This window comes from Protomyctophum bolini, assembly GCF_963924005.1.
Source record: "Protomyctophum bolini genome assembly, chromosome: 13".
Lineage (NCBI taxonomy): Eukaryota > Metazoa > Chordata > Actinopteri > Myctophiformes > Myctophidae > Protomyctophum > Protomyctophum bolini.
The window spans coordinates 30,782,692-30,802,529 of record NC_137874.1 but is presented as its reverse complement, the minus strand read 5'-3'; the positions used below and the strand labels follow the sequence as shown (position 1 = coordinate 30,802,529).

General features: G+C 40.8%; 2 protein-coding genes across 2 annotated transcripts in view; both read right to left on the bottom strand.

Annotated features, from left to right (window-relative positions):
- Positions 1–2,760, bottom strand: part of ltn1 (listerin E3 ubiquitin protein ligase 1) — a 30,413-nt gene extending 27,653 nt beyond the window's left edge. Inside the window, exons 1-4 of the mRNA XM_080780143.1 lie at positions 2,586–2,760; positions 2,224–2,430; positions 1,880–1,978; positions 395–625 (exon numbers count right to left, since the gene is read on the bottom strand). Coding sequence (XP_080636269.1) covers positions 395–625; positions 1,880–1,978; positions 2,224–2,430; positions 2,586–2,627 — 579 coding nt within the window. The 5' untranslated portion in view covers positions 2,628–2,760. The remainder of the gene's footprint in view (positions 1–394; positions 626–1,879; positions 1,979–2,223; positions 2,431–2,585) is intronic.
- A 2,041-nt stretch (positions 2,761–4,801) lies between these two features.
- Positions 4,802–17,862, bottom strand: tmem135 (transmembrane protein 135). The gene is made up of 15 exons (XM_080781253.1): positions 17,673–17,862; positions 16,631–16,758; positions 15,939–16,031; positions 14,131–14,164; positions 13,868–13,933; positions 13,047–13,093; positions 12,891–12,932; positions 12,445–12,630; positions 11,767–11,836; positions 11,358–11,525; positions 10,852–10,915; positions 10,018–10,094; positions 8,046–8,144; positions 7,393–7,460; positions 4,802–6,786 (listed from the first exon to the last, which is right to left on the bottom strand). Exons 1-15 carry the CDS (start codon positions 17,808–17,810, stop codon positions 6,651–6,653), a joined length of 1,416 nt encoding a protein of 471 aa, XP_080637379.1. The 5' UTR covers positions 17,811–17,862; the 3' UTR covers positions 4,802–6,650.
- Positions 17,863–19,838: the final 1,976 nt, after the last annotated feature.

Here is a 19,838-nt window from a genome sequence, read left to right as displayed (position 1 = left end):
GCCCATTCTTAGTCCCAGCACATTCAATTTTAAGTATATTCAAGGTTACGACGAGGTACCCTGACAGTGCGTTTTAACAGCGGGCGATAGACAGAAGAATTTTCCGGAAGTGCATTATTTGTCTATGGGAACCGGCGACTACCGCGGATAGCAGGCGAATGGCCGATAGTCGAAAAGTAGGCAGAGGAACGTCTCCCGATAAATAATTCATCTTTTTCTGGCTTTAACGGGCGATTAGGCGATGTGTCGCCCGATGCTCACCCGCTGTTAAAACGCACTGTGAGGTTCACTCAGTATTCAAGGGTTCCAGTGCCTGAATAAATCCTGTTTAAACCACTGACTGTACTCATGAGGACGAGGACCATGCTTGGCATCACTGCCACCATTCACTTACATTGAGGATCTCGTCCCGGCAGAAGCTGAAGGCCTCGCTCTGTTTGCTTGGAGGGAATGCAGCTTGGAAGACCTGGCAAGCAGCGGAGGCTGCTGGGCCGTAGGTGTCGCACTGGGCCAGCACCCAGTGGCCCATAATGCCCTTGAGAAAGGGAGCCAGGCTGCGGCGAACTTTCAGCACCAGCTGCTCAAATGCCTGGTGACTCGCCTCGCGTACACGTCGATCATGGTCCTGATGGGAAGACATAAGACCGTTTAACACATGCGCCTAGCGTGGATCAAATGATTGACTGGGCAAATTAGCATCGCCAGGGGGGCGCATCTCTGGCCGATAGGTGTGAACGATTTTGCCGATGCGCAAGGGCTGCCAAAGTAGGCATCTTTTGTTGTTTTTCTTGTTTTTTCGCCACTCTCATCGAAGTTAGACTGGGCCAGCTTAGACCTAGAATGCCTGTGATCATTTAATTATACTTTTTATAATTATAATTTTCATGTATCACATGCATAGATCCCTTGCACCAGGTCCTGGTAGAAATTAAACATGTGCGGCATAAATGTGATAAATGCTCCGTTTGTACTCACCCATTAAATAATTCCAAAGACGTGGAGAGAAAAATGGTCCTCTAGTTTTATATCCATGTGAAAGTTCTTGCACAAAACGTGTATTTAGTGAATTATCTCCACTTTTTCAAGAGATGCACACGGACATCTTTCTCTCCGGGCGAGGGGGGCCGGAACAATCGATGAACTGATTTTACAAATACGTCCTGTTTACAGCAGACGTCATCACCAATTGACCAGGGAAACACAAAAGTTTGGGTCACACAATTGGCAGGTGCTTTGCGATAGGTGCTGGGTAATTAATCACACCACCTGCCAATTGTGTGACCTAAACTTTTTGATGACGTCTGCGGTAAACAGGACATATTTGTAAAATCAGTTCATTGATTGTTCCGGCCCCCCTCGCCCGGAGAGAAAGATGTCCGTGTGCATCTCTTGAAAAAGTGGAGATAATTCACTAAATACGCGTTTTGATCCATGTATCACATGGATATAAAACTAGAGGACCATTTTTCTCTCCACGTCTTTGGAATTATTTAATGGGTGAGTACAAACGGAGCATTTATCACATTTAGGCCGCACATGTTAAAGTTCGATCAGAAATCAAGGAGGGTGATCTATGGCTCATGTATGTGAAATACTGTATATACTGTATGAAACAACAAGAGCCATTCTAGGGCTAGGGCCAGCTCTAAACTGACTGGGCCACGGCCCGCATGGACCCTGCGCCGGTGGTTTAACGCAATGTTTATTAAACTCACCGAAAGTGATTGTAGCCATGTTATTCAGTGTGTGCTTTTTACCATATACAGTAGGTAGGTGCTACATTTTCTTGCTTGCTTTTAGTATGTAACTCATCTATGATGACACATCTTATCTGGTCTATTTCATCAAATTATTTAATTGTTGTCAGCGACTATCTTACCACTGATATTTTGCAGTATATCCTCGGCCAGTACGGGAGGACACCTTTGACGACCTCTGCATCTCTTTCCTGACACATGGTACCAAACTCCTGAACAGCCTACAGAAACCAGACAGGTTATATTAATGCAACGGAGTAGAAATGTAGTGCACAACTTTTACCAAATGGACCATACCTGGCCTGTATTATCATCATGAGACGTGTGTGTGTGTGTGTGTGTGTGTGTGTGTGTGTGTGTGTGTGTGTGTGTGTGTGTGTGGGACCATGTTTTATGATACCATCAAATCCATATACGGTCAACTGAGGAAAAACATGTGAAGTATAGTAAGTCGAGTTCAGTTTACCTTCAGTCTGGTGACGGCGTCTCTCTTTGTGAGCTTCCTAAGGACCAGACGGAACTCAGCATCTACCAGGTTGTCTATCTCCTCTGCACCGTGGACCGCAGGGACATAGCCCGGCTCTGTGGTGACCGAGGAGCCGAAGCCAACGAACCCCGGCACCACGCCGCTCTCCCGGGCCAGCAGCTCAGCCGCCCGACCGCTGCTAGACGGCTGGAAGTAACGGACATATATGTTGTGATGTTGTTGTTGTCGAGTAATACTTGAAATTGAATACACGCAGCCCTTGCTGTCAAAAAGTTACTAAACACACGCATAAGCTACAACTAGCTTGAATGGCTACTTTACTGTATGTCTAACTCACTTACCCGGACATTTCCCTTCGTTCGCTGTTTATTCTTTCCCCCCATGAGATACTTTTAATTCATCCGTTAGTTGGATATCTAAAAACGTAAAGAAATAAGTAGAAGTGGTAACATACAGTACGGTTCCTCCTACAACCATAAACACATTTTACTGTAAAGTTGCACGTGATTCGTTACAACTTCCGATTTACAATCTCCAAAATAAACGTCTCAAAGCCCCAGGCCCCCAGAGCCCTGATTGTACCTATGAATTGTACACGTCGATTATGCTTTCATTTCGACATATGCGTGAATGCATGAATCTAGTTCCGTTAGGTCACTTCCGCGGTTGCGATTTCTTCTTCGTTGTGACTTTTGCAGAAGAAAAGAGCGTTGCTGTCACCTATGGTTGCTGTCCTCAATTTACACCTACCACATAAATATTGCAGTTTCCCCAAAGTTTTACATTGTAATTATAAAGGTGCTCAATATGTTATGGAGGTTATTTAAAAAGTGTTTGAAATAATTTTTCGTAGGCTAGGCTACCTTGGCATTTGGCTATAGATGACAAATTGACATTTAAATTTCACATCCACAATCTTGTCACCAAATTATATAGAAACAAAGCTTGCCGGCATCCTGTAAAAAGTCAATTATTGTTGAAGTCACTTTTCTCTCTGACTATGGGGACATTATTTACACTAGGATTGCTGCTCCATCCATTTTAAAGCACCTCGACACCATTCTAATTGGGTCACTGGTGACAGTTATGGTAAAGCCTGCATGGGAATGCAGGCTTATCCTCTCAGAGAGGCATGATAAGCACTGGTATTTACCTTACATTTACAACAAATTAAATTAAAAACCTACAATAAAAACATTAAACATCCTCCTTCACCACATCCTATTTTGTCACTATTTCACCTAGGCCTACGGTTCAAGTTGTGACATTGTGATGAAGTCGGTTCCTGTGTAGGACACATTATTATCTGGTTGAACCACAAGGGCATGATAGCTTACAATTACCGTACATCATCCACATCTCACCCAATAATTTCCAACCTCACCATTAGTCTCAATAACAACAGCCTAATAGGACGAATGACCCTGCTGGTTTGAAATGTCCCACTCAGCAGCTTAGAAAGTGTACCTTGTCACCATTCATAAGCTAAAGAGACAACTGACTGCTTGCTTGAACCAGTCCACTCAGGAGTTCTGAAGCCACATTGTACCAACAATCATCTAAGGTTAATGACACCTGGCATTTCTGCCTGGAAATGGTCCACTCAGCAGTCAGCACATCAGAAACCACATTGCCTTAGCAAACAGGCTCAACTATGTGGATTATCCAGTGAGTCATGTGATGGATATTATTTATACTTTAGTGTCTGATCCTCTGATGGCATCCTTTCTCTCTCACCAAGGCCACTTCCACTCAGATTTGTGTAACCGCCTTCATGGTCTGATTATGCCCTGACTGACCACATATCTTGTTAGTGTAATGATCAGGCAACAAATTCACAGCACAGAGGCTGTTCTTGGGTTTTCACCTTTGGTCAGTGTCAATATGACATTGTCAATGTCAAAACGTTTTTGTATCAGGCTATAAGCATCAATTAGTAATACAATCAAATTGTAGATTGTCTATCTACTTCCAAATCTGATCATACAGTGTGTATCTTAATAGGCCTACATAGTTACTTGTTAGCATGGATGTGTGTTTAAGTTGTTATCGTTTAATGTAAGTCACAAACAGTAGTATTTCTGGCCTATCAGTTAAATATTACATTATCTAACTCACATTTTAATTGTATTTGTAGCCAATTACTTATGTTAGTTTTGCAGAATATTAGGCCTATAATAGTTTAGTCATATTAGTAATAATTATATTCTAAATCTATCCAATACACTGACTCACAGGCTTAATGCCCATATTGAAGCAGTTTGTTATATTGTATTACTCTTGACCTATACTATTAGGAGTATCTGGGTACCAGAGACCAGTTCTTTACACAATGGCACTGGCCTTGAGCAATGAGTTTTTTGGGGTGGAGGGAATCCCACTTGAACATGCAAACTCCACATAAAGTCCCAAAGAAAAGACAGTTTTGGACTCAGGACTTTAGTCTACTGATCTTGCTTTTGTAAATAAGCAAAAGAATAAAATAAAACATTACTCGATCTCAATACAACTTTATAACACTGGCACACGAAGAGTGAACAAATGTTTTATTATAAAGTCAATGATCTTTTCTTTTTTTACATAAATTACAAATGTACATCTTAATTGTTGATAATGATGTATGATACATTTGCTGTTTATACGTATATTGCTTCGTTTAAAACATCTCTCCTACATTCTACACAAGAGTTCTGTTGCATGGCGTTATTTTTTATTTGTTTCACAATCACCATCGTCAGTTGAGGGAATGGATACTTGTGTAATTAGTAAACTTCCATTTCAGCATTAACCGCCTGAGTTTACAGACAACACAAATGGTTGAACCTTTCTGCAATTAAACCACCTGCCATAATCTCCCGGTCACCTGGAGTACAGTCCCAACGTAGGCTGATGGTACACCTGAATAAATGTGTTAGTAAAGGAACACAATTGAGCCTTTGCTCATCTTCACCGTCTTACTTCAACGCATACACCAAACTGAGACTGAAAGTTTTATCACATACTGCATCACTAGTACTGAAAATAATCACTCTTAATGTAAAAAAATATATAATACAATTAAGAGACATACCACATATAGTATATCTACTTGCTACTCGAGCAAAATGACTATGGGAGTTGCTCCTGAATTTAGGCATCCATCATTGTGGTATTCCTCAACTACAGAGCAGTAGTTCTGAAATGCTTTCACTTCTTGTTCTTACTGTACTTGATGTAACAAATACAGAATCTAATGAAAGAAGAAAAAAGTAGAGGAAAAACTAGTTGTGATAACTAGACAACTCTGTGCTTAACCAAATTACAACCAGATGCACAAGCAACTCGATCGGGGGTCATGTGGACTGTACAGAATAGCAATGTTACTTCTGTAAGGCAAAGCAATTTCACATTTTATTAAATTATGCCACACAAATGATCCTGAGTGCTGCTCTCAAACAGTTTCACCTCGTCAGTCCTAGTGAAAATCACACTGTATATTCATTCTGAAAAATGAATCATGAATATTGGTCTAACATCTAACCCATCAAAATGAAGGCAATTACAATAAACTCTCAGACTTGGCCAAACACGCCGCCCACCTAGGTAACTTCTAAAATAGAACAAGCGTTAAAAAGAAATGGACAAGGAATGAAGGACAGAGTAGTTTAGAACTACAAAATGACATAATTTTGAACTTCGGCAGTGCCCCTCAAAACATTGTTTGGCTGTTCTTGCACATAATGTACTGTACGAGATGTTCCGACTAGCTGAATAAAGTTTGGACAGTGTGATTGGTCAGACATTCAAGGTGGGCATAATATATTTAGTTTTGTTTCCGCATTCTGCCAGCAATGAAAGCACCAATACTTGAGACGTTGGCCGATTAGGTTATGCACTAGTCACGAGTCAACCTGGAGGAAGGTGCCAACCGCTCTGTAATCCCTCTCCCAAGTGACCTTGCATAAACACAACCCGTTTCACAAAATGGCAAAATGCCTGTGACAAATTAACCACAGTACACCGAAGAGACATCCAGGTATTAAAACCACCGGTACCAACGCTGACTGTACACTAAAGTAGTTTCCCTGATGGCAAAGGCTAAATGTAAATAAAATAAATCATCTGTTCATAATTTGGACTTCAAATTTATTTTAGCAGTTACGCATGTATACAAAATAAGTATGAGTAGACTGTTTTGGATAAATCTGTTAAATTACAGCCTTTCTACACAAATACAATTTCTGAGCTGCCATTACAGCTTTCAAAAACCTTTCAAACCGGTCTTAAGAAGACTCTGTGCTGCTTGTTTCATGTGGATGTTAACACTGAAGCCAAGGGGTTGGAGAAAAGGGGGTCCTGGAGTCCCAGACGCCCTTTCTCTCCCTGCACCCCACACGGCTCCTCTGATCCCTAAGCCTTGTCCCAGGTCAGCCCAGTGTAATGTCAGCTTCTGGCTGAAGCACCGTGGTATAACGGGGGTCCAGTTTGAGCACAAAGCCTTTAAAATCCCTAGAAGCCTGGGTTCCAAATACGTCCAGCACCTTCCGGTTCATCAGACCAAACCTAGACACAGGAAAGGGATAGATTCTATCGTCATATTTTTGTCAACTACTGTAATAATAATACATTTTATTCATAAGGCGCCTTTCAGAGCACTCAAGGTTGCCGTACAACAAGTTAAAAACAGTTAATACAGAACAGTTAAAAGCAAAAAAGTATAATACAGCTTGCAGCAGATAGACACAAAGGTCAGCCATATGCCTGCATAAAATGGTGGGTTTGGAATATGGTGTGCTTGATTCTAATATCAGGGGGAGGTCATTCCAGAGGTGAGGGGCAGAGCGGCTAAAAGCTCTTGACCCCATGGTGGACAGACGAAGGACAGAAGGACTTTCAGTTTGATGGAGGAGGCAGACCTGAGAGACCGGGTGGGAAATGGGAATGTCGATGTGAACAAGGTCAGACCGGTATGGGGGGGCAAGGTTATGAATGGCCTTGAATGTATGAAGGAGGATTTAATAATCAATACTCTTCTACATTCACCAACCCACCACTAAAAAGAAAGAAATGTGAAAGATACCTGGATTGAAACCCAGATCTCCAACGTGGGAAACCAAACATTTCACACTCACACATACAAAATAATATACAAAGTGCATATTAACATACCTGCCCTGGGTTAATCGCAGGAGGAACTTCCAATACGATGGTCTAAGGGTCTGCACTTCCATCACGGCCTGTGAGTTGGTGTGAGTAAAAGTCAGGAAGGGAAATTAACACCAGGCACCTCACTAATGCTGCTACGTTAGTCTACAGTACACTGTTCAACCAGTTACCATTCAAGAGTCCTGTTCTATTTTGAAACCATATTTGGCATGTAAAATCATATGGATGACAAATTTTGGAACAATCCTTAAAAAAAATCAATTTAAATGTAGTTAACCAGCATAGTCACCACTCATGGGAGTGCCAAAATTTGTAGGGTCCATCCTGCAAACTGACATTATGTAACTATAACATTATGAGATACATTTTGTGCAAAGTTGACAATTTGGGCTGAGGGTTATCGAAGAGGATAGGTAAATGGTTAGGGTTCATCTTCTGGGTTGCCTGATTGTGCTTCATGAAAATCTGCTTATTTGATTTTGAGATATCTTGTGAGAGTAGAAGTTAAAAAAAAGATTCAGTATGGTTCATCCTCCTAGGAGCATAACAATGAACAGAAAATATCATGGCAATCCAGCTGTAATTTCATTTTCAATTTTGTCCTGACTCCTGAGCATGAAACAATATCATTATACATGTGTGCTTTTATTACTTACAGCCTGAAAGCAAATGGCAGTGGAGATGGCATATATGAAGGTATCGGCATGAGGAAAATAGGGCAAGTGGCCAGCCTCAATACCCTTGAAGTACATGGTCTATAGAGGGACAAACATCAAACACATCATTAAATACCAGGCTGACACACGCAGTTAACACACATGTGATGGTGCTGTCCTCCCGGACGATTTTGAAGTCAATTAACTTTGCTCAGGGAGCAAGTTTGTTTTATAAATATATATATATATATATATATATATATATATATATATATATATACACATACACACACACATACATACACACACATATAGCACCTCGATACCAATACCACCCTGATACCGGACATTAACTAGGTAATATTGAAAGGTCTCCTCCAAGGAGGCCATGTCTTCACATCACAGACTGCCTGGAGATGTGTCATTGTTCCAGAATCAAATATCTTTCTCATATCCTACTTGGTTGCACACAGGTCCACTGAAAATCGCAACCCTCCGTCTCTCTATAAAAATGAAAACTTAAACAGCGTGTTTAAAACAACCCCTACAATTGGCTTCTCTAAAATTGTCAACTGTTAATATTACTCTGTCGCCACCTCCGGGTACGCTGCACTAAAATCCTCAGTGTTCATTTATCCATATTTAGAGTTTGTAGGCTAAATTGTAACCAAATGGACTAAATACACTGCACTGTGTAATATATCCATTATTAACTATTGTCTAACTAACTAATAATTTTCCAAGGATAAATGCCATTATGAAAGTGTTAAACTGCCCATGCAAGTGTTAAACTGCCCATTTGTACAGGATATGAAATAGTCAAATTTAAACAAAATTTGTGACATTTTCCAGGAAGAGGAAGATAGTTTTCCTTTTGTTTTACAGTTTTGGTAAATTACCATGCAATTCTCAACAGCATGATATGCGCTTGCTGTGGATAGCGGCTAGTGCTGCAAATGAATATTCCATATTTGAAGGAATATTCAAAAAAAAAAAAAAAAAAGAATAATCGATAAAAAAGATTAAATGCTGTGCGAGTTCTCGCGAGACTCTGGACCAAGTAACGTTAATTGGCGGCTTGTCTCGCGAGATCACAGAACCCGCAGAAGTCTCCCCTAAAGCTTTACTTAATCGTACGACGGTGCCGTATGTAAACGAGAACAGAGTTAAAAGTCCACAATGCAACGAGTTGTGAGCTTGTAGATTAGTTATATTTGCCATGCGACACCAGCATACAATGAAGAATAAATCAGCTGCCTCGCACCGCTGTGCCTGCCTGTTAACACAGACTTTACACTGACAACAGTGCCACGGTCAGTGCACCACCACCCAAACACAGTTGCCTCCGGAGCTTAGAGTTATAAGCCTTGGAGTAGCTAGGCTTTTGACTTTAGCTTGCTCGGTATTAGAAAGCACACACGTTTAATCACACAATGTTACAAATGATAACAGGTCAAGCTGAAACGATTCATCTGGTCGTGAAGGCACTCAAGGCAGACAGTTTACAGTGAGACTTGACCGAAAACGCTACTGTATGTAAAAACAATGCAAGCTTGTCTCTCGCGTTAAAGCTCCCTCTGCGACACATTTATCTTGTAGCCTACATTAATTTGATTTAAACCAAAAACAAATGCATTGCTATGATTATTTCCCGTTTCATGTCGAGGTAAAGATTTGGCTATTAAGATAATTATGAATCATTAATTTGATCTCGCAAGAGTGCATTTCTCAGCACCAACCGCGGCCGATACAGGACCTGCGCATATAGAGAAATAAAGAGAAAGTTTTACTGCAAATTAGGCTGCAATATTTTATATTAGAATTATATACATTCAACATTCGAATGATTCGAACCCGCGTGGTGTTTTAAAAGGAATATTCAAATCATTCTTGCAGCACTAATAGCGGCTGATATTTCTGTCATGTAACAGAAACAATGCACCCACAAAACGTATGCAAAGCATTCTCTTACCTCCACCAGCTTGGAGAAGAGGTACATAGATATTGATGTGCTTTTGTAGAAGAACATTGATGTGCCAGCCAGAAATCCTTTAGGAACACAACAAGAGATTGAGTAAGAGGGAAAGGAAAAGAGAGAAATAAATATATAATCAATACTCAAGTTAAATATGTGCTTTGCATATATAAAATCCAGGATTTATTTCAGTAGACACACACAGTATAATGTGTGCATTTTATGAAAATATGTCCACGAGTGAGGCACACTGCAGACAAAATAATAATAACCTGCTTAGGACAAATCTTGGACAATTACAGCCTCTCCACACAAACAATCCTACTGCATAATAATAACCACACGTTTTGAGCTGCTGTTACAGTTTTGAGTCTGTAGATAGAGATTGAGAAGAAGGAAAGAGAGGCGGGGGAGAGTGAGTCTCAGTGAGACAGAGAGAAACGACAGAGTGACAGAGAGATAGCTCAAATCTCCTGAGAATTCCTGTGTAAAGAGACCTGGGGCCATATGTCACACTTTGTGAAGCCTGCACACAAAATACATGTAGATAAAGATATATTACATACACTTGTTCTTGACAGTGAAATCAATGAATGATGTGTCCATAATCACTCCCACCCCAAATGGCGGTCTAAAACTCCCATAATTAACCCATTCAAAATTGTATTAGACTCGGAACACAGATATACAGTGCAAATTGTACATCACAACATCTGTGAAGATTTTTGCACAGCATCATTTTTAAGTGTATACACCCTTGATTAGTCTGACTCTTGGTCTTGAAGAAAAGAAAATGCATTTAATTAGACAGTTAATGATGCTGTGACTTACCAGCTATGATTGCATGGAGCTCATCGTCAATGTTACGCATCCAACGCAACAAGCAGCTCGTTCCCTGAGTTAAAAGAGAATTTAATTTAACACCAACTCTCTCACACACACACACAATACAAGCGTAGAAAGTGATTCCCCGAAATGACATTTGTGATGATTTGATTGGCTGAGCACGGAATGTATGATGATGTATGATGATATGAGCGCCCCTCACTTCACACAAGTGTGATTTTGTTTGACATAATTCAATAATGTTCAATCTACAGTATGTTATATACAGTAGGCTAACATTTGGGTGAAAGCGGACCATTTGTGAATGCATAATTTTCAGCTTAAAGAAAGAATATAACACAATATGTTGCATTCAGGTTTCTTGTTTATGAAATGTGCAGTAAGTTCTCTACACCGTTATCATAATTTTGTTTGAATATTCTCTGTACAGTAAATTCCTTTATTTTAAAAGACTGACTAGAGGTAGACAGAGTGAAATGATAATAACGTACCTTATATATGCTGACAAAAGAACCCAGGAAGGCCCCGAGCTGGAAGTTCTCCTTGTTGTAGAAGAGTGAGGGCAGGCGTGAAGGCTTGGTGAACACCTGCCTGAAGGCAGAGGGGACTTTGAGGCAGCATTGGATCAGGTAGCCCACACTGAACATCCTGACAAAACCCTAGACATGATAAAAAATATACAAATCATTTATGTTTACAGTTGCATTTAGCTGATTTATAAAGTATGTGAGTGTATAAGTAGGGTTGGGTGCCCTGCAACCCTCACTTCACCATGACTGCAGTGGGAGTTGAGCCTGTGACCTTAGCGTAGTATGACAGTGTATCTACAATAACTTACTGAGTTCAAACTGCACTGAAAAATGTTGCATCAATCATGGCATCAGTAAGGAATGCTCTTACTTTGACACAGTAGGCGATGCAGTTGTCCTGGTAATGTTTACAACATCTATGTCTGGGCCCTCGCTTGCATCTGGATTAAAGAAAAATAACAAATTAAATAAGTTTACAACTGTGCACATCATGTTTCCATGTAATTGGTTATGTGCGATGGAAATTATATCAGTGTACGATAATGTAATGATAACATAGTTTACATATGCTCTATTGTGTTATTGTACACACTGTGCTTGTGACTATTGTGAGTGCATAGTCTACAACAGGGGTTTTTAACCGGTGGTCCACGGACCAGGTGGTCCCTGGCCATGCATAAAAAATGGTAAGTTTTTACTTGTAATAACTTACAGGAGTTCTTACTGTATGGCGTGTGTGTGATATGAAATGTGAGCATACCATAATCACAGTAATCCTTGATCATATTCAAATTAAATCACTGTATTTTATTAGATATATTGATATTAAGAGCTATTTTCTCCAGCTCCCTGTGGTGCATGAACCCCCCACCATTATTGTGTGGGGTGGGTCTATGATGGACCCGCCACTGACGCACAATAGTGGTGGTCCCCAGGTTGCTCTTAGTCAGGATGGTGGTCCCTGGGTCAAAATCAGTTGAAAACCCCTGGTCTACAAATCTACATAATTAAGTCCATGATGGGGTCTAAAAGATGTGTACTCCCTCACATTGACTCTAGCAGCCGTCTAGTACAGGCAATCAGATCTTTCCTATTGGAGCCAGGGCGTTCTTGTGCCTCTCGTGATATCTCTGATATCTCAGTCTCTATAGCAGAAATCCTCTCTGAGGGCATGTGGTGACTTTGTTCTGGTGTGATGGAGTGACTAGGAATCTCTTCCTTCCCAACGATGAACCTGATGGAATAAATACATTAATAAAAAGACAGTATGTTAGCTCTCTATCTACAATGAGATGTTATCAACAGACTTTACATAAACCACAGTGATTCTCTCTCTTGTGCGGTGTTCCAGAATCTTATTAGGTTTCTTTGTATCAAATTTAGATTTGAGGAATTAGGTCAATGGAATTAAACATGGAAGATAAAACCAGCTGCAATCTGGGAACCTGGATAGAAGATAAAAGCCACTGGTTTAAAAATCCATTACTGACTTACTTTAACGCAGAAAATGCAAAGCCGTTGAGACCATCTTTACACCTGGAAAGACAAAAATCCAAGACAAGCATTAAATGGCAGCTGTTGCTTCAAGGCTTTTGATAAACCCAACCAGACAATTCACCAGAAAGCATCAGTCCTCATTGTCCCACTTACCTGAAAAAGAACATGTAGAGTGATGCCGTGGTGCAGAACAAGAGCACCTGAAGAGGACAAATAGCATCAGACACAACTGGTGCAATACATTCTGAAGGTACTTGGTTCAAGTCCCTCTTCATTACACCGTAAGAGTGATACAATCTGATGTCTAGAATACATCAACTATTTAAGTTGCAAATATTTCAATTCGCTCTGGATAAGAGCTACTGTACAAAAACTAAACTAAGTAAACTTACACTAACATTTAAAAGCTTGATGCTTCTTCAAACTTTGTGTTCTTTTTCCAAAATTACCGTTTTTGGCAATGCTGTGTGTACTTGTCTAGTAGGTCTACTGTAACACTGTCATTGCTATATTCTGCAAGAGACCTGAGACCATGTGCCCTTTGTAGGGAGGCCTGAATTGTATTTGTTTCATGTTGAGCTGTTTCTGCACCAAGTGCCAAATCAAATTCCATATAAATTGCCAACTGCCAAGACAAATTCCTTCAAGCCAAGAATCAAAACGAATTTCTTCTTGGCAAGTGCCAAGACAACTTCTTTGTGTTAAAGGGATAGTTCACAATTTTTTTACTTAAGTTGTATGAAATACTTGCCATAAATATAGTGGTTGCAACTGTATTAATTGATTGCCAGAGTCGGGCAATCAATTAATACAGTTGCAACCACTATATTAATGGCAAGTATTTCATACAGCTTAAGATCCAAAATTCTGAACTATCCCTTTAACAACTGATGTACTTTGTACTTACAATATATACGCTAGCCATCAACTTCTATTTTGATCTGAGACTGTACAATAGGCCACCACCACCTTACCTCTCCATGTTTGAGGGGGTTGATGAGGCCTCGCGCCACTGCCATGCGGAACAATGTCTCAGTGGCCTGTCAGCAAGATTGCAAATGAATATTTACACAGGAAAATGGGTCTATTAAAATTTTAAATGCACCCAGCACATAGATTTGCTTTGTAGTAAGAGACCTCTTTAAAACAACCAATAAAAGTTTAGATAAAAGTCTGATTTGGGGGTGAAGGTAATTTCTAGGGCAATTGGTAGATCAGAACAAAGAGCGGTTCTTACCAGGTTTGTCATGTATATTGTCAGTAGTCCTCTCCTGAAAGTTGGAGAACAGACAGTGTTAAATTGATATATGGGGGCTCAACCAGTCAATATGCAGGCAACATAATGGGCTTGATTTCCCACCTCAAGATGTCCGACCTATGTTGCAGCCCTCACTTTCCTGTCTCTGCTAGATTTATGTAGTCTGTCTGGACTTTATCCAGAAATATGCAACTTGGGCATTAGCCAGATTACTAATTCACATCCATATTGCAGCAAAACAGAAATAAATAATAATAATAATAATAACAACAACAACTAGAAGAAAAAAGCGATAAGGCAGGACCAAGCAGGAAGGCAATAAGAATAATATGCACAAGAAACATGGAAGACTAAACTTGACAGACCATGGAATTGTGACAGGGTCGTTTTTTTATAGTGGGGGGCAGGTAAGGGTTCTTGAAGACCAATGACCTCGTGTTGCAAAGACAAGAGCTCTACCTAACGAGCTAACAAGAAAAATCATTCAGTGTTTTTGTAGCAAGTTGCGCATGGATAACTAATGATAAGACTAATAAACAGCTTTGAACATTCATGAAAAACTTGATGGGCCCACTTTAAGTTGTTGACTTCCCAGTTCCAGTTCAGTTCCTATTCAGTTCAGGGAAAGCAGTCTCTTTCTCCAATTTGGAGAACCAGATTACCACATTTGTGGGGGGAAGAGGGGTTCAGAGTTCTGGGTCGGCTCGCCAGGTCTGGGTACCATCCGGTACCAGAACATCCATGCAAGGGAATCCTTGCATGGATTGAAAACTGAAAAGCCAGGTGTCCAAATCAGTCTTTGTTTTAAAATCACTGTTGTACAACATCAAATAAACTATCAATTCATGAGTAAAGAACCTGATTTGATCAGGATCAAGTTCTTTATACATGTTTCCCACTAAACAAATCAGTTTCTAGTATTGTTACGGCCCTTTAAACTAACAAGGGCTAACATAAAAGGACACAAAGTCAGATCAAAAGTTTACAAAGATATTACACATTTAAGCAGCCAGAACTCTCAGGTGATTGACAGGTGAGGCACTTTAGACCAGCAGAGGTCAGCAAAGCCACAGGCACTACAACAGAACAAAGTAAAGACAAAGTTTCATTGGCTCATAAAACCTTAATTTTTTTCACTTAAAAACTTACTATACTTTCCTATGTCTGTATAGGTCCAAAGTTCACATGTAGAACATTTCGTGCATTTTGATCAGAGATCCTGGGAGGATGCATTTTAATTGATTTTCATATAATTCTAAATGGCGGGTGGTCTAGAGGTCAGCGGTCAAAAGTACAATACTTGTTCGGTATGAGGAGACGATATGTGTGTCGAGGTTTCATTGCCAATGGTCAAACGGTTCATGAGCTATGCGTGGTCAAAGTTTGCATTTTCAATTGAGTGCTATAGCGAGCGCCACCCTTTGGCCAATGGTTGTGGGCTTCGCATCCTCACTGTTTGGCATGGCCCTCTACCATATCTCCAAATTTCGCGAAAACAGACTGCACAGTTCAGCCAGAACTGCTATTTTTGGCAGAAGAAGAAAAAAAACTGCTTGGTCCTTTAATAAAGCTGTCAGTTCTAAATTAGCTTGTGATGAATAGCCTGCATTTTGCATTGAGTGTGCGACTGCTTTTCTGATCTATGAGACAGATATAACATTTCAAGACAACAGGCATTGCCATTTAATAGCATAAACTGAAGTATGTACAATCCATTTACTTTTTATAGAGTGCACAAGAAGATGACAAGGATGGAAATGGAGAGAACAAAGACAAGAACCTCTTACCTGCTCTTGCGTTCAATGAGGATGGAGATATAGGAGGCAGGCAGAGCCGCACCAAACCCAGCAGACCACGGTGAGAAACCGCCAAGCATCTTCCTGAGTGGGGAAAAATATAATTTGATTTGAATAAGAAAGAATACATTAAATCATTAAATAATTATAGCCCATGAAAGTCCATTTTTAGTAATCTTTCGCAACAAAAAAAATAAGCGTCATCGATGAATAAACATTATTCTTTTGTTTTTTTTTGGCTTTCGCCTTTATTTTATATTTTTTATGGAGGGACAGAAAAATGGGGGGGTGACATGCAGTAAAGGCCGTCGGGATCGGGAGTCGAGCCCGCGGCACACTGCCAGACTGGATTACCAGCCAAGGTGCCTGGACCGCTGAGCCACAGCCCAGGCCAATAAACATTATTCTTATTGCATATAAAAGTCCATGTAGTATCTGTGGACAACAAATAAACAGCTCTTTCGCAAGTAAAACAAGTCATTGACAGGCCTTGAATGGGTCACTGATTGTGTATGTGTCAGTGTGCAGAAGTGTGTGTGTGTGTGTGTGTGTGTGTGTGTGTGTGTGTGTGTGTGTGTGTGTGTGTGTGTGTGTGTGTGTGCGTGCGTTGTGCGTGCAGCATAAATGGGAGATAAGGGGATTATTGAGGGCAATTGGGAACATACACAGTAGGAGCTCAATACCTGACAACGCAGAAGAAAAATATATAGAGTCCTCCATTGGCAGTGAGGAATGAAGTAGACTGTAAGATCTCAGGGAGAAGCCTCTTCAAATAGTAGTCCTTTTTCCTTCTCCTTAAGATGGCTGCAATCTGTAAAGCACAAATAGGCCCACAGTTACTAGCTCATTGGAATCTAATCAGGACATCTAGCAGCAGTTGCATCATTGTGATTTGTGATGTGATGTTTTTATTATTTGAACAGTTGAACTATGACACGTGTGAATTGAGCAATTTTATTAGCCTACATGCAGCACAGAGGAAAGACACATCTCAGGAGTATGAAGAGCAAGGCTGTCTATACAGAGAAGGAAAACAAAAAAAAACAATCTCCCCACGACCTCTCACATACATAAATAAGTGGGCATGATGTTTCATGTTTGAAGTCGTGTAAGTGCAAATAAGCATCTAAATATGTGAGATATACAAATACATATTATTCTACAACGCAATTACATTCTATGTTGGGACCTTAAGTTTGACCACTTAACAGTGAATTACTGATACTTACTGTACAACCTCACAAGTGAGCTTGAAGCTATAGTACAATGTCCATCGAGGCAGTTACCTCGCCTGCAACACTGGAAGATCTGTGTGTTACTGGGTTTAGACAATCCAGCCACACAGTGGTGATTTGAAACCTTTTGTAATCATGTACACTTGTCATGTCAGGCGCTTCTCGTTCTCACTATATTTCACTCGTTATGATTATTATTAGTCAATTTTCAACAACAAATGGCAACTGCAGTGCCATTGTGACGTGTTCCTAAAGTTAGCTCGAATCGTAGCGTATTGCCATTGCTAAAGCGGTGTATCTATAATATCTAGGGGACATTCTGAAGGTCTGCAGTCAATGCAATAACATACTGTACAAGTGTACATGCATGAACTTGAGCCCTCATATATGCTGTCTGACAGCTCACTGCCATGTTCACTATACTTGGCTAGCCTTCGTTAGCTTTAGTGGCTCGTAAGCCCAGTGTCTGAGGTCAAAGCGGGGGACTTACCACATACAGGGGCGCGTATATCTTAAAGGAGACCTCTAGAGCCCCTCTCGTCACTTCTAGAGTCGACTGGATACACGACGGGTTCCAGGTATGCCCTATCTCGTAGCAGCTGTGCGGTATCTTGCTGAGGGCAGCCATGTCTGTCGCCACTAGTAGTCGTGGTGATCAGATCAGGCGATCCGCTCCCCAACCCAAGCTGTGCGTCGTGCGCGCGCCGTCGCACCGGGGACGCGGATCGCTTAATCGCTACAGCCCCTCGTATGTTCCCCTGCTTGTCCACCAGATGTCCTCAGTTCACTGTGCTCCCCATGGTGTTCCCCAGGGTTAGGACCAGAAAGGTCATATCAGGGTATAGTCCCTAATACTCTATGGTATAGTCTAGTAGCCAGCCCATAGAGCCCCACTGTGAACCCGGACATGTTGAGTACACCAAGGTTTTATGTTAGAAATGTCTAGTATGGGTCCCCAGCATGTAGAAACTGCCGGATGCTAACTTGCATATGTTGGGCAATTTTCATAATTGCCATATAATGTGACCATACCAATTACAACCTATAGAAGCAAAATATTCAAAATGTCATCATGCTTTATGTAGCATGTGATGTGTCAAACTAGGGGGTTTTCATGATGCTGAATCCATTCCAGGCATTAGTTTTGCAAAAACACTCATTGGGCTAAAAACGGCCAATGCCGTCATCACAAATTGATGGTGTCAGCACATTTGGGCAAGTGGGCATGGCTGTTTTAAGCCCAGAATAAGAACAGGAATCGACATAATTGGCATGAACAGAGAGACACCCATCCCTCAGCAAGTTGACAAGTTCTGGAAGTCTGAGGAATTTGAAAACAAGCAGAATCTTCCTTGTGGAACGCCACAGCTCACTGGGGAGGGGGGGGGGGGGGGGGGACAGTGTTCCATTCACCTCCACCATCTGTTCTCTCCCCTCCAACTCCAAGTGTGAAGTGTGACAGTCGGCGATGTGGCTGCTATGCTGCTGAAGTTCCCTGCATCATAGTCTGCCATGGAAAAATCATCACACTAACCTGCATCCACACATATATGGGGAAGAAATAATTAAAAAGGGGGGTAGAAGACGACAGTCTCCACGTGGCCTCCCTTGCAACTAAGTAACAAGAGATGGTGCAAGACCAGCTTGTTAATTTAAACCAATGAATGTCATAGTCATGCTGGCAGACCGAGGCATACGATACGAGGTCGGGGGTCGACCCCAGGATGGGTGTCCTTCCCGACTGTTGACCACCAAGGTCTGGCAGTGTTCCAGAAAAACGTTGGCATATTCTGCCATGGAAAACTGGAAAATCCTTCATGTAAAAACCCATCACACTAACTTGCATTCCCACAATGGTGCACTTTGTTTGAAATTGTTTGATTTTGTTATGATTTTATTTGTATGTCACTTTTATTTCTACGTAGTTTTATTTTCTAATTAAAGCACCTAATTAAAATATAAGTTTAAGGGGGACATTTAGAATTGTTTTATTTTTGAGTGGGGCAAACCACTCCAAGGAACAGCAATGTCCACGTTCACCTATGTGACATTAATGAGCACCAGTATGTACCAGTAGGGGCGCTGTAGTAACGTTAGCTGGACTGTTGCCTGCTAATGAGAGAGAGAGAGAGAGAGAGAGAGAGAGAGAGGTGTGGGGGGGGGGGGATAGCAACACTCAGTTCACACAGGTGTGATTTTTTAGGTTCATGTCTTTTGTTATAAATAAAACAAATACCGGTAATTATGGTAAAATGTAATAAAAGTGACAGTAAAGACAAAAATCGGAATTGAGTTATTGAATAAAAACATATTGATATCTGACAAGATGACAAGATGATCCTTAATGGTCAAAATAATATCAAAGATTAATTGTAAATGTCACAATTAGTTGCATTAGACTAATTGCACCGTTTTTTCCACCTAACAATGGCCAGGTTATGGCCAAGGTCTTCGGAATAGCAAATTGACCATGACCTTTCAAGGTCAATATCACCCAAAATGGTTACAATAGTATCATAAATAAATTCCACACACCTGAATTGAGGTATTATAAGTGCAAATTCACCCAGAAACAAAAAAGTTTTATTTTCATCATAGCCATATTTGATGTGGCCATTGCGCCAAATCAGCCACTATGGCGGACGAGCACCTCGTT

Bases quoted from the DNA above. Each gene is read 5' to 3' on its own strand.
- tmem135 (XM_080781253.1), bottom strand. From the start codon at position 17,810: ATGGCTGCCCTCAGCAAGATACCGCACAGCTGCTACGAGATAGGGCAT. The intron at 8,145-10,017 runs GTAAGAGAATGC...GTCCCTCTATAG, and splicing joins TCTTCTCCAAGCTGGTGGAG to ACCATGTACTTCAAGGGTAT. The intron at 7,461-8,045 runs GTAAGTAATAAA...ACCAACTCACAG, and splicing joins CTGCCATTTGCTTTCAGGCT to GCCGTGATGGAAGTGCAGAC.